This window comes from Bos indicus, chromosome X (assembly GCF_029378745.1).
Source record: "Bos indicus isolate NIAB-ARS_2022 breed Sahiwal x Tharparkar chromosome X, NIAB-ARS_B.indTharparkar_mat_pri_1.0, whole genome shotgun sequence".
Lineage (NCBI taxonomy): Eukaryota > Metazoa > Chordata > Mammalia > Artiodactyla > Bovidae > Bos > Bos indicus.
In genome coordinates this window covers 144,947,925-144,960,551 of record NC_091789.1, presented here as the reverse complement: position 1 = coordinate 144,960,551, position 12,627 = coordinate 144,947,925, and the positions used below count along the sequence as shown (strand labels likewise).

At 48.8% G+C, this 12,627-nt stretch overlaps 1 protein-coding gene across 7 annotated transcripts in view; it reads left to right on the top strand.

The window, feature by feature from the left end:
• SHROOM2 (shroom family member 2) overlaps window positions 1-12,627 on the top strand; it is a 141,533-nt gene that overhangs the window by 107,675 nt on the left and 21,231 nt on the right. For 5 of the 7 annotated variants that reach the window (XM_070784573.1, XM_070784572.1, XM_070784574.1 and 2 more), the window contains one exon: window positions 12,069-12,587. In XM_070784573.1, the coding sequence (XP_070640674.1) occupies window positions 12,069-12,587 (519 nt within the window). Of the gene's footprint in view, window positions 1-2,863; window positions 3,005-3,036; window positions 3,149-12,068; window positions 12,588-12,627 lie in introns of those variants that run through there. The other 2 variants (XM_070784576.1, XM_070784577.1) reach the window with 2 other exon arrangements.

The following is a 12,627-nucleotide window of genomic DNA, read 5'->3' as shown; positions in this document are numbered from 1 at the left end:
TTTACTAGACGGATCCTTGTCGGCAAAGTGATGTCTCTGCTTTTCCATTAAAAGATCCAGGGCTCCTTGGAGAAACGGGCAAGTCTAGGGTTGGGGCTGGCAGTATACAAAACAAAGTCTGCAGTGTGATGAGTTGGTTGGATGGCATCACTGACTCAGTGGACTCAGTTTGAGTAAACGCCAGGAGATAGCAGAGTACAGGGAAGCCTGGCGTGCTGCAGTCCCAGGGGTCTCAAAGAGTCGGATACGACTTAGCAACGTAGTCAAACGTCCTAATGGCAATTATGCCAATTGTACTAATTGTGGCATACACTTATGGCAAATGTACTAATGTGTTGACAGCAGGGAAAACGGGTGTAGGGAACGTTCTCCTCTTGTAATTTTTCTGTAAATCTAAAAGCATTCTGAAAGGAAGTGTTGGAGTAGCTTTCCTCACGGCATTTCGAGTTAGCTTGTAAATGTCATGTGTGAACCTCATTTATTTGGCTGCACCAGCTCTTAACTGTGGCATGTGGAATCTTTAGTGGGGGGCATGCAAACTCTTAGGGACGGCATGTGGGATCTTAGTTCCCTGATCTGGGATTGAACCTAGGTCCCTTTCTTGGGAGCATGGAGTCTTAGCCCCTGGACCCCCAGAGAAGCCCCCAGGAAAGCCACTAGGCTCTTCGTGGATGCCTGTTAATATGGACGGCCTTGGGTTCTGCTCTGAGATATGCGGCTGGCCTTGGGTGGATGGCACCCTCGGGTAGTGATGGGTCCTGGGCTTGGTAAAATAATACACGGAGATGAAAACCAGTGTGCAGGGGCCTCCCTGGAGGCTCAGTGGTAAAGAATCCACCTGTCAATGTAGGAGACACAGGTTCGATCCCTAGCCAGGCAGATCTCACATGCTGCGGAGCAGCTAAGCCACAACTATTGAGCCCAGGAGCTGCAAGTGCTGAAATTCGTGTGCCATAGAACCCATGCTCTGCAATGAGAAGGCCACACCCCACAACTGGGGAGTAGCCTCAGATCACTGCAGCTGGAGAAAGTCTGCAGCAATGAAAACACGGCACCACCAAAAACAAATAAATAAAATTACTTAAAAAACAAACAAGTGTGAAGAATGTGGGCTTTGGGGGGAGAAAACAGGTTCAAATCCACTCTCTTCTTTTCTGTGTGGTTGCATCAAGCCAGCTAAGCTTGCTAATAACGTCCCAATAACTAGTCTTCCCTTCAACATGGTTTCCCTAGTGACTCAGTCCGTAAAGATCCGCCTGCCAATGCAGGAGGCCCAGGTTCGATCCCTGGGTCAGGAAGATTCCCCTGGAGGAGAATCCACTCCAGCGTTCTTGCCTGGAAAATCCCATGGACAGAGGAGCCTGGTCCAAGGGGTCACAAGAGTCAGACATGACTTAGCGACTAAACAGCTACGTGAAAACCCCAGAGTTCCCAGATATTAACTTTTATATTCAGCATCTGCATAGACTTACTTAACGTACTTGGTTGCCTTGTCACCATCAGAATTCTTTCATGCCCACCTGTCTTTAGTTTGCTTCCTGATGTTTGTGGCTTGCCTCAGCAATTCCCAACTTACTGTGACATTACGACATTATTTCAGTGGGTTAATTCTATTTTATTAAAATGTAGTGGGGGTGAATAGCATACTTAATTAATACATTATTTGGCTTCCCTTGTGCCTCAGCTGGTAAAGAATCCGCCTGCAATGCAGGAGACACTGGTTCGATCCCTGGGTTGGAAGGATCCTCTGGAGAAGGGAGAGGCTACCCACTCCAGTATTCTGGCCTGGAGAATCCCATGAACTTTATAGTCCATGGGGTCACAAAGAGTTGGATACGACTGAGTGACTTTCACTCACTAGTATGCTGGCCTGGAGATAAACATACCAACGACCTTCCTTGCAGATTCATGTGAAAGTTTAATGTGTGTAACAGTAATGGAGCAGCACAGTGTCTAAGATCAAGTAGGTGCAAAAAGAAAGTCACCTTTAGTTAAAATAGCCACATGTGTGTGTTAGTCTCTCAGTGGTGTCTGACTTGTTACAACTGTACGGACTCTAGCCCACCAGGCTCCTCTGTCCATGGAATTTCCCCAGGCAAGAGTACTGGAATGGGTTGCCATTCCCTTCTCTGGGGGTGGGGGGATCTTCCCAACCCAGGGATTGAACTCGGATCCCCTGCACTGCAGGTGATTCTTTACTGTCTGAGCCACCAGGGGAGCCAAAAACAGCCACAATTCAGGGGATATTGAAAGTGGTGTGGGTTGTTTGTTTCATTGAGCAAGAATGGAAAGTTAATTGGGGTGCATTTTGAAGAGGTTGAAGCCGGTGGTGAACCTTGGACCTGAAGGGTAAGTGCTGGGCTGGAGAGGGTCAAGGTAGTCTGTGTGAGAAGGGGCTGTTAGGGACCCTGGTGGGGGGCACTTCCTGAGTGTTTGAGGGGTGGTGAGCACCCAGGGTCTCAGGCTGTCTGGGGAGGGTGGTGTAGGGGCTTTAAACATAGATCATTGTGAAGGGACGGGTTGGGTCAGGGTCAGCCTGCGACCCCTTGGTGGTCTGCACACAATGCCTTCTAGGCAGTAAAACTTCCAGAGACACTCTGTTAGTTGTTCTGATCGCATTCCTACCGAGTGTGTAATAAACCCCCAAAACACAGATAGACGCGAAATGGGCTATTGAATGTTGGTTTTGTTTTGTTTTTTTTCAACTTCATTGTTCCGTCTGACCTTAAGGTTGTGAGATTGAACGGGCACAAGTTAGAGGATAAAACGCGGCGCAATCGAGTGGACAGAGCTTTTTTTTTTTTTTCCCCCTATCACTTTGAAGTGATAAAAAGGAAGACAGGCTCCAGGAGGACCAGGCTTTGGGGGTTTGGCCTTGGGATTTGCCAGTGAAGTCACCGGGGAGCCTGGAGGCCCCCGGGGGAGCCTGCGTGGACTTGTCCATCGCTAGGCGGCAGCGGACGCAGTCAGGCCGCCAGGCGCGCTCGCGGAGGGCGGAGCGCGGGTAAGCCAGCCGGGTACCCCCGCCACCCCCATCTCCGGGTGTCTTCAGGGCAAGGCTGCTTTTCCGGGCTTGCAAGCTGCTCGCGCCCCGTTTGTTCTCCTGCTTTGAAGAGCAAGTTGCCAGCTCCGGGGGTCGGGGCGGGAGGTAAGGGAGCGGGTTGTGGGTGGGGGTTGGATCTGGGGGAGACCGGCAGATGGGCTCCCTGCGTATTGTTCTGCCGGATGGTTAAATCGTGCAGATGGGGGGTGCAGAGTCCGCTGGAGCTCAGTCTGCGTGCAGGCACGCGAGCCTGTAGTGTGTGTGTGTGCGCGCGCCCGTAGACATGTGCGTTCTTGGGACTGTGCTGCTGACGGCGAGCCGGGGTGACTGGGAGCCCTTGGCATGGGGGGGGGGGCGAGCGCCTCAGTGGGATCTGCAGACCTGCTTCCCTTGCCCAAGGGTCCCCAGGGGTCCCCCAGGAGGCAAGCCTTGGAGGGCGCCAGCCCTGCATGAAGACACTTGCTTGCTGTGCCCTTTTTTCTTTTTCCATAACAGTAAGAAATAAGCATTTTCACAACAGGAGGCTTTGAATATGGATGGAGAAAGGAAATGGTGAGTCAGCCGCAGCAGAATGGGGGGAAAGAAAAGGCAGGGAAATCAGATGTGCGTGTTGAGTCATGAAAAAAAGTGCTTGGTGGGTGAATTCGCTCCTAGCCTGCTGATTGCAGTGAAAAAAATAAAATGTAAATAGAGAAAAGTGCTTGAGGTTGGTTGTGAGCATTTTGCAATGATTGGATTTGTGCTCTTTTTTGATTGTGCCCATCGAGAGACATGCAGTCTTTACGGGGTTTTGCTGCATATATGCTGTGGGATTGGTTTTTTGGGGGGTTTTTTTGCCTTTTTTTTATTGTGATAAATGAAAGGTGTTACTCATTTTGGCCATATTTCTAAGTAATTGAAACGGTTTTGCTTTGCTCCAGCACACTTTGGTGTGTGTGGCGGGAAGATGCCTTTTTCACAGAGAAACTGCCGCAGTCTGAGTCTGCAGGAACTGACTCCCCTGGGTGGGAGTCTTCTTGAAAGTGGATCGTGCCTGAAGTGGTGGTCATGCCTAGGTGAACCGTCAAGGGGAAAGGGGGTTTGGAGGAAGGTTTTCAGAAAGCTACGTGGCAGCGTTCATAACAACGTGCTGCCGTATACATTGTCTGAAGACCTACACAATGAATGAAGGGGAAATGATATGTTACCAAGTCATAAAATAAATAAAAGATTGGGTCGAGTTGTGATGAATGGTATAGACATAGTTTCTTTTCCCTTGGAAACCAGAATCTTGGAGGGTGTATATTAGAAATATATATATTTTATCATTACTTTGCAGAAGCATATTTTCCGGATGGTAGAAACTTGGACATCTCTGTGCTTCTTTCTGTCAAGCATAGTGGAGAGACATTTCATCCTTTCCGTCTTTCTCACGTACACACACACATGCACACACATGAACCCAACAAACATATACCACTTATGGGAAAATATTTGCAGGAATATTGTCATTCGTGAATGCATGAACGAAACACAGAAAAGCCATTTATTAAAGGAGTATTAGCATGTATACCATACCATGGGTGAAATAGCTACCGTATAACACAAGGAGCTCTGCTCGGTGTTCTGTGATGACCTACAGGGGTGGGATGGGGGAAGGGGGAAGTGAGGGAGGTTCAAGAGGGAGGGGATATATGTATACACATGGCTGATTCACATTGTTGTCCAGCAGAAGCTAATACAATGTTGTAAAGCAATTATCCTCCAATTAAAAATAATATTTTTAAAAGGAGTATTAGAAATGACCATCCATATGGGTGTTGACCATACAAGTTGGATAAGGCTTGTCCTGCCCAGCTGGGGTGACATGTGACCCTGTCACGTATGCTGACGGGTGGGTGTTTGGCATAAACTGACTGTTCTTCGAGCCGCGTTGGGGTTTTGAAGGTTGGAGAAGCTACTACTCCGTGTGGCCCTCAGCATGCATTTGCTTTACTCCTCACTGCCTTGAATTCTCCTCCTCTTGTACGGATGAAAATTTAGCAAGGTGTAGGTGGGGAAGCACTAGCAACAAAGAGCTGGTGTTTTGTGTCCACCAGGGTGAGCCTGCCTCTCCCCGGTCCGTGCCCAGTTGTGTTTTCTGACTTTCCTTCCAGAGGTTCAATTCCTTAGAGGTTCACAAAGGCTTCTCACCTATACATCTTGGACCTCACAAGATTGCCACATGACCCTGAGCAGAGTTCCTGGTGCTGCGCAGCAGGTCCTTGGTGGTCATCCATTGCAAATACGGCGGTGTGGATTCACACAGCTTCCTAATGGGGCTTTCTCGCGTGCCGTGTGGCTGGACGTTCATCTGGGTGGGGATTCCTGCTGGCTCCTAGCACGCCTTGTGATGAAAGGTCCTGCAGACCAGCACAGCCTGTGTGTCGACCTGTTTCGGATGCCAGACCTGCTTCTCTCACTTGCTGTCATGTCCCAGGGCCAGCGCACCAGCAGCACAGTGTGGAGGAATTGTCACGTGGGTTTCCGGGGCGGCGAGACAGATACGGACCCCTCTTAGGCAGGCTGTGAGACTGCGGACACAGGTCCTAAGCCCCCGTGGATGTGACTTTCTGTTTCTTCATCCGTGAAATAGGGAGTTGGGGTTAAATGATTTCTAAGGATCCATTCAGCCGTGATCATTTTCGATTCTCAGGGAGAGAAGCCAGGAGCTTAAATTCCCCTTGCATAACACATCCAGATTCCTGGGTTGTCTTGTTGCGGTCAGTTGCTACCAATATTCATGTGAGTGAAGACTTATATCTCACACACATACACACACACACACACACACACGTGTGTGTGTGTGTTTTCTTTGAGATCCGATTATTGATAAAATGGGCTCTTGTCAGCAGACTGGGCTTTTCTGTCTGCAAGAGGTGCTTGATGCATTGCAAGCGTGCTTGCCAGATACACCTACTTAGCTGTTCTGTGATCAAGTTAGCTGCTAGCAAATGAAGTTCTCTTGGGTGCAGCTTTACATGCCCTGTGTTATTTAAGGACTGTTAACAAAGTCCAGCCAGTGGGCTCTTACACATATTTGGAGGCCATTCACAATAAAATAACAATGGGACTTCCCTGGTGGTCCAGTGATTAGGACTTTGCCTTCCAAGGCAGGGGGTGTGGGTTCCGTCCCTGGTGCAGGCAACTGAGGTTTCACATGCCTTGTGACTCAGCCAGAATAATAACAATAATAATAATGATAAAGTGTACAATTTTTTTAAGTAGAATAACTGGAAATTCAAGGAAAGTATTTAACACGTATACATACAGACACACCTGCATCTATATGTATACACGCATGCATGTTATATATGTATTCACACAAGCGTGTAAGTATATGTACTCATGCACACATAAGTGCATATGACTGATAGACATGTAGGAATAAAGTAAAATTTTCATGTACAATAAATTTCTGAGCCCTATTGAGTAAATAACCTGTTTCTAAATATGGTTCGGCTGAGTAACAATCAGACAATATTCTGAGATACGGTATTTTCAAAACTTTGGGGTCACCTACATTGTGCTAAAAGGGAGACGCTTAAAGCAGATGGTTTTCTCTTAGTTTACAGAGATGCTAACGCTCTTCTGAAAGTGTTAGTCGCTCAGTGCTGTCTGACCCATGGACTGGAGCCCCCCACCAGGCTAGGGAATTCTCCAGGCCAGAATACTGGAGTGGGTTGTCAATCCCTTCTCCAGGGGATCTTCCCAACCCAGGGATCGAACCCAGGTCTCCCACATTGCAGATGGATTCTTTACTGTCTGAGCCACCAGGGAAGCCCTATCTTTATTTTAATATGTTTTCCCACACAGTTTCCCAGAGTTCAAAAGTGGCCCCTTATTTCATAAGCTTGAGGTTTGTTTTTGAGAGCCAGGATTCATATTTATCTGGGGGTACGGTTCCCTAGGCTGTTCTGTAGTCTTTAGTAACATTTCCTTCTTTAAAAAAGAAACAAAAATCTGTGTTACTAATATTAGAACATTTTTATTAAAAACAGAGGGACTTTCCTGGCAGCCCGGTGGTTAAGACTCTCACCTTCAACTGCAGGTGGGAATAGGTTCGATCCCCGGTTGAAGAGTTAAGATCCCACATGCTAAGTTGTATGGCCCCCCAAAATTTGAATATATAAAATATAAAAACATATGGAAGGCCTGGAAGGCAGAAGGAAGACAGTGAAAATTGTCCTCAGGATCACATCCAGAGAGAGCAGTGTGTCCCCTTTGGGACATGTGATCACCTTTATATACTTGATGTAAACAGCGTTTTTATCCTTGTACACCTGTGATGCCTGGCACTCTTAAGATCCGGCCGCCCAGTGGGAACACCGTGGACTTGTAGGGATGTGTTCCCAGTCTTTCCCAGTGGAAAGTAATACCGCAGCAGGCGTACGTGGTGAAATACTCCTGCTCTCATTCATTTCCTTAGGAGGACAGTCTGGACGTGGAATTGCCAAGCAGTCTTCTGGAAAAGATTTGGGACTCCCCTGGTGGTCCGGGGGTTAAGAAACTGCCTTGCATGCCGGGGGCGCGGGTTCAATCCCTGGTCGGGGGACTGAGTGCCACCTGCCTCAGAGCAGCTAAACCAGAGCACAATTGGAGGGCCCGTGCACAGCGCTTGAACACCCTGCATGCCACCACAAAGACTCCAGGCAGCCAAATAAATAAATTAAAAAAAAAATTTTTTTTCAAATCTGTGACTTGACAGGCAAGTGTGTTTCATTGTTGACCTGCATTTCCTTGGTGATTAGCAGAGTTCTTCGTGTGTTATTATCTGCACGTTTGTATTTTTTCTTATGTGCATTACAGTTTGTCTTCCTGCTGACAGTGGGGCCTTTTTTTTTTTTTTTTAAATTTTATATTGGAGCATAGTTGATTAATAATAATGCGTTAGTTTCATGTATACAGCAGAGTGATTCGGTATACACGTTCGTGTGTCTGTTGTTTCTTCAAATTCTTTTTTCCCATTTAGGTTGCTGTAGAATACTGAACAGTTCCCTGGGCCGTACAGTAGGTCTTTGGCGGTAATCCGTTTTAAATATAGCTGTGTGTACATGTCCATCCCTACTTCCCAGCTGGTCTGTCCCTCTCCCACCCTTTCCCCCTGGTAAACCTAAGTTCGTTCTCTTAAGTCTGTGAGTCTGTTATGTTTCGTAAATCAGTTTATTTGTACCATTTTTATTTTAGATTCCACGTGTAAGCAATATCATTTTTGAGATTTTTCTTTCTCTGTCTGACTGCAAATGGCATCGTTTCATTAAACCAAATAATCTTCCATTGTATATATGTATCACATATATCCGTCAGTGGACATTCAGGGTGCTTCCATGTCTTGCCTGTTGTCAGTAGTGGGGCAATGAATATTGGGCTGTGTGTATCCTTTCAAATCATGTTTTTCTCTGGGTATATGCCCAGGAGTGGGATGACACGGTCATACACTAGCTTTTTTAGTTTTTGGAGGAACCTAAACACTGGTGGCTGGTTGTATGTGTGCATGCTTGGTTGTGTCTAACTCTTTGCCACCCCACGGACTGTAGCCCACCAGCCTCCTCTGCCCATGGACTTTTCCAGGCAAGAATACTGGAGTGGGTTACCCTTTCCTACCCCAGGGGATGGTTGGTTAGGGTTAGATTTTTTTTTTTAAATTAAAGTATAGTTGCTCTGCAGTGTTTCAGGTGTACAGCAGAAGGATTCAGTTATACATAGAGATTATTATAAGGTATTGAATACAGTTTCCCTGTGCTATACAGTAGGTCCTTGTTGTTTATCCTAGTGTGTATCTGTTAATCCCAGACTTCAGATTTATCCCCGCTGTGGCCTGTTGTAATCTTAATTTTGTTTTGTATGTCTGTGAGTCTGTTTCTGTTTTATAAGTAAGTCTGTTTGTATCATTTTTTAAGATTCCGCATGTAAGTGATATCATACGGTATCTGTCTTTCTCTGGCATACTTATTTCATTTAGTACGTTAATCTCCAGGTCCATCCGTGTTGCTGCAAATGGCATCATTTCATTCTTTTATTCATGGCTAAGTAATATTTGTGTGTGTGTGTGTGTGCGCGCGCCGTTCCCTCCTCCAGGGGAATCTTCCCGACCCAGGGATCGAACCTACGTCTATTATGTCTTATGTTGGCTTTTCCCTGGCTGGCCAGAGGTGACAGTGGGTGACAGGATGTCTGAGCCAAGAGTCACCCTCCTCTGATTGTTGTCTAAAGGCTGTTCCATCTTTTGTAAGCAGACACCTGCTGGACTGTGTATTGTCCTCTGAACCATCCATTGCATCGTTCAAGCTGTTTGGATAACTTTTTTTAAAAAATCAGTGACTTTATTTTTGGCTACACTGGCTCTCTGTTGTTGCATGGGCTTTCTCTAGTTGCGGCGACGTGGGGGGCTACTTTCTAGGTGTGACACTTGGCTTCTCTTGTCGAGGAACCCCCGGGCTGAGTAGTTGTGGCCCCCCGAGCCTTGTTGCCCCACGATGGCAGGTGAAATCTTCCCGGCCCCCCGGGGATTGAACCCATGTCCCGGGCATAGGCGGGCAGATTCTTAACCCCTGGACCCAGCAGGAAAGACTTCACCTTACAACTGCCGCCTGCCCTTTACTTTTAGTATTTAATGCCGACATACAAGGGTACCTTTCTTAGGCTGTTTGAGTTGGCAGAACATTCAAGTTAACTCTCATTTCAGCAGACTGACTTCGCCAGACTGCTCAATGTGTGAACGTTTCTTTTCTCAACATAATGCCTATTTTGGTTAGTTTTTCTGGCCTCCCCGTGTGGCTTGTGGCATCTTGGTTCCCCGAGCAGCAATGAACCCAGGCCCTCTGCAGTCAAAGCACCGAGTTTGAACCACTGGACCACAGGGAATTACCTGGCTTTTTTTTTTTTTTTTTTTTAACTTGTTTGTTTTAAACTAAATTCCCTAAGCTGAGTTAATATTTTATTAATCAGGAAGTGAGTGAAGTGACTCAGTCATGTCCGACTCTTTGCGACCCCATGGACTGTAGCCCACCAAGGTCCTCTGTCCATGGGATTTTCTCCAGGCAAGTGTACTAGAGTGGGTTGCCATTGCCTTCTCCAGGGGATCTTCCCGACCCAGGGATTGAACCCAGGTCTCCCACATTGTAGGCAGATTCTTTACCCATCTGAGGCACCAGGGAAGTCAATTAAGCTGAAAGTGGAGAACAAACCTGCCCACTTGCGGGGTCCCGAGGGGTGACTGGTGATCTGATGTCTTCGTCCAGTTACCGAACCCTCTGAGCTGCTGTCTTTGGGCTCACGAGCAGGACAGTTGCAGAGTCCGGCCCCCGCTAGACGACAGGGGACGCTGGGGAACTTGGGGGAGGAAGTCGGTGGTCTCCTGTAGACCAGCCGTGGAACCCGGAAGGAACCTTTCTCCTGAGGACACAGCAAGAGAAACATGCCTAGGGAACTCAGCTCTCAGCACAGCCGCCTGGATGGGGTGGGGCCGGCTGCAATGGCAAGGTCTAGAGCAGATGCACCTCCTGGGCGCTGAGCGGGTGCTGGGTGTGTGTGCAGAACTATCCCGTCCCGCACGTCAGGCAGTAGGTGACAGCTCCTCTTGCGCTTATGCTCTGCCTGCTGGCTGGCTGATCACTGCCATCTCGTGGAGTCTCCTCTAACAGCCCTGAGGTCGTCTCAACAGAAGACAGCTCTTCCAGTGGACGGAAGGGTCCATCCGAGGCTCATTTGATGGCTCAGGCCAGAAGAGTGTTTCAGGACAAAGCAGCAGACGCATGGCTGGCTCATTTGTTGGGAGTTTGGTTCTTGTAACACCCATGAGCTTTAATTATGGCCTAGACATATATATATATGCATGTACAATATATATCATAAAGCTTCAGCTTCCCCGGTGGCTCAGATGGTCAAGCATCTGCCTGCAATGTGGGAGACCCGGGTTCTATCCCTGGGTTGGGAAGATCCCCTGGAGAAGGGAACGGCTACCAAAGCATTGATGCTTTGGAACTGTGGTGTTGGAGAAGACTCTTGAGAAGTCTCTTGGACTGCAGGGAGATCCAACCAGTCCATCCTGAAGGAAATCAGTCCTGAATATTCATTGGAAGGACTGATGCTGAAGTGTCAATACTTTGGCCACCTGATGCAAAGAGCTGATTCATTAGAAAAGACCCTGATGCTGGGAAAGATTGAAGGCAGGAGGAGAAGAGGATGACAGAGGATGAGTTGGTTGGATGGTATTCCAGACTCAATGGACATGACTTTGAGCAAGCTCCAGGAGTTGGTGATGGACAGGGAGGCCTGGCGTGCTACAGTCCATGGGGGTCACAACGAGTCAGACACGACTGAGCAACTTCACTTTCACTTTCATATGCATGTACAGAATGCCTGCGTGTGTTTTCCCAGGGTGTGTGTGTGTGTGTGTGTGTGTATGCGTTAAGTATGTGTTAGGGAAAGCTAGAACTGGATATGGAAATGGGTGAGAAGTGAAAGTGTTCGTCACTCAGTCGTGTCCGAATCTTTGCAACCCCACTGCTCCTCCTTCCATGGGGTTTTCCAGGCAAGAGTTCTGGAGTGAGTTGCCATTTCCTTCTCCCTCCCCAAAAAAGGTTTTATCCCTTTGTATATGGCAATTTCCTGAAATAAGTCCCATAAAAATACTGTTGCAGTGTGAAGTGAGTATTTCTCCATATCACCGTTTGAGTGTTTTCACACCCATGTTTTGTTTAATGTTTGTGTGAATTGTATTTTGCCCCCATATGGCAGTGTGTGTGCCCATGTGTGTGCGCCGTCTGTGTACCTCCTCTTCTCTGGTATGACGTGCCAGAGTAGTACCGCCTCATGTGTGTTTGCACCTGATGTCTGCCCGTTTGCAATTGCAGCGGGGACTGGCGTGGGCAGACATGGGTGGATTTAATTCCTTAAAGTCATTGAAGGGAAGTTACCATGCCCTTCACAGAAGGGCGCAGTCGGGTTTGGGGAGGAGAGAGTTCCCAGGAACCCTTGGCTCATTCTTCTTCCTTGCTTCCCCTAGACAAGCAGATGGTCAGCGTTCGGAGGACCACCCAGGAGCACCGCGGGACCCCCGGCAAACCTCTGAACCCCCTGGCAGCAGGGAAGGGCCCGAGGTGTCCCTGGAGGCCCGCGGCCGGGCGGGCACTCTCCCTCGCGATTACCGGTACCTGGAGCCGCGCACGCCCCTGGAGCCACCCGCCCAGGGGCAGGAGCCCCGGCCCCTGAGCGCCGCCGCGACAGCCCGGAGACCCGCCCTACAGAGGCCACAGCCGCCCAAGCGCGAGCTCTGGCCGCCGCCAGGGGACACGCCCAGCCGGCCTCACACCTCCGTGGCCTCCTCGGAGGCGGTGGACACGCGGAGCACGCGGCGCGTGGAGGAGCCCACGGCCCGGCCCTGGCGGGAGGCGCTGCTTCCCGCCCCGTTCCGGCCCCTGCAGACCTCCGCCATGGACAGCTCGCGCTCGCCGTCGCCGCAGTTCGCGCCGCAGAAGCTGACGGACAAGCCCCCTCTGCTCATCCAGGACGAGAATGCTGCCAGGTAGTGTCTCTCCCTACCTTCTTGCCCTGTTTAGGGCTCC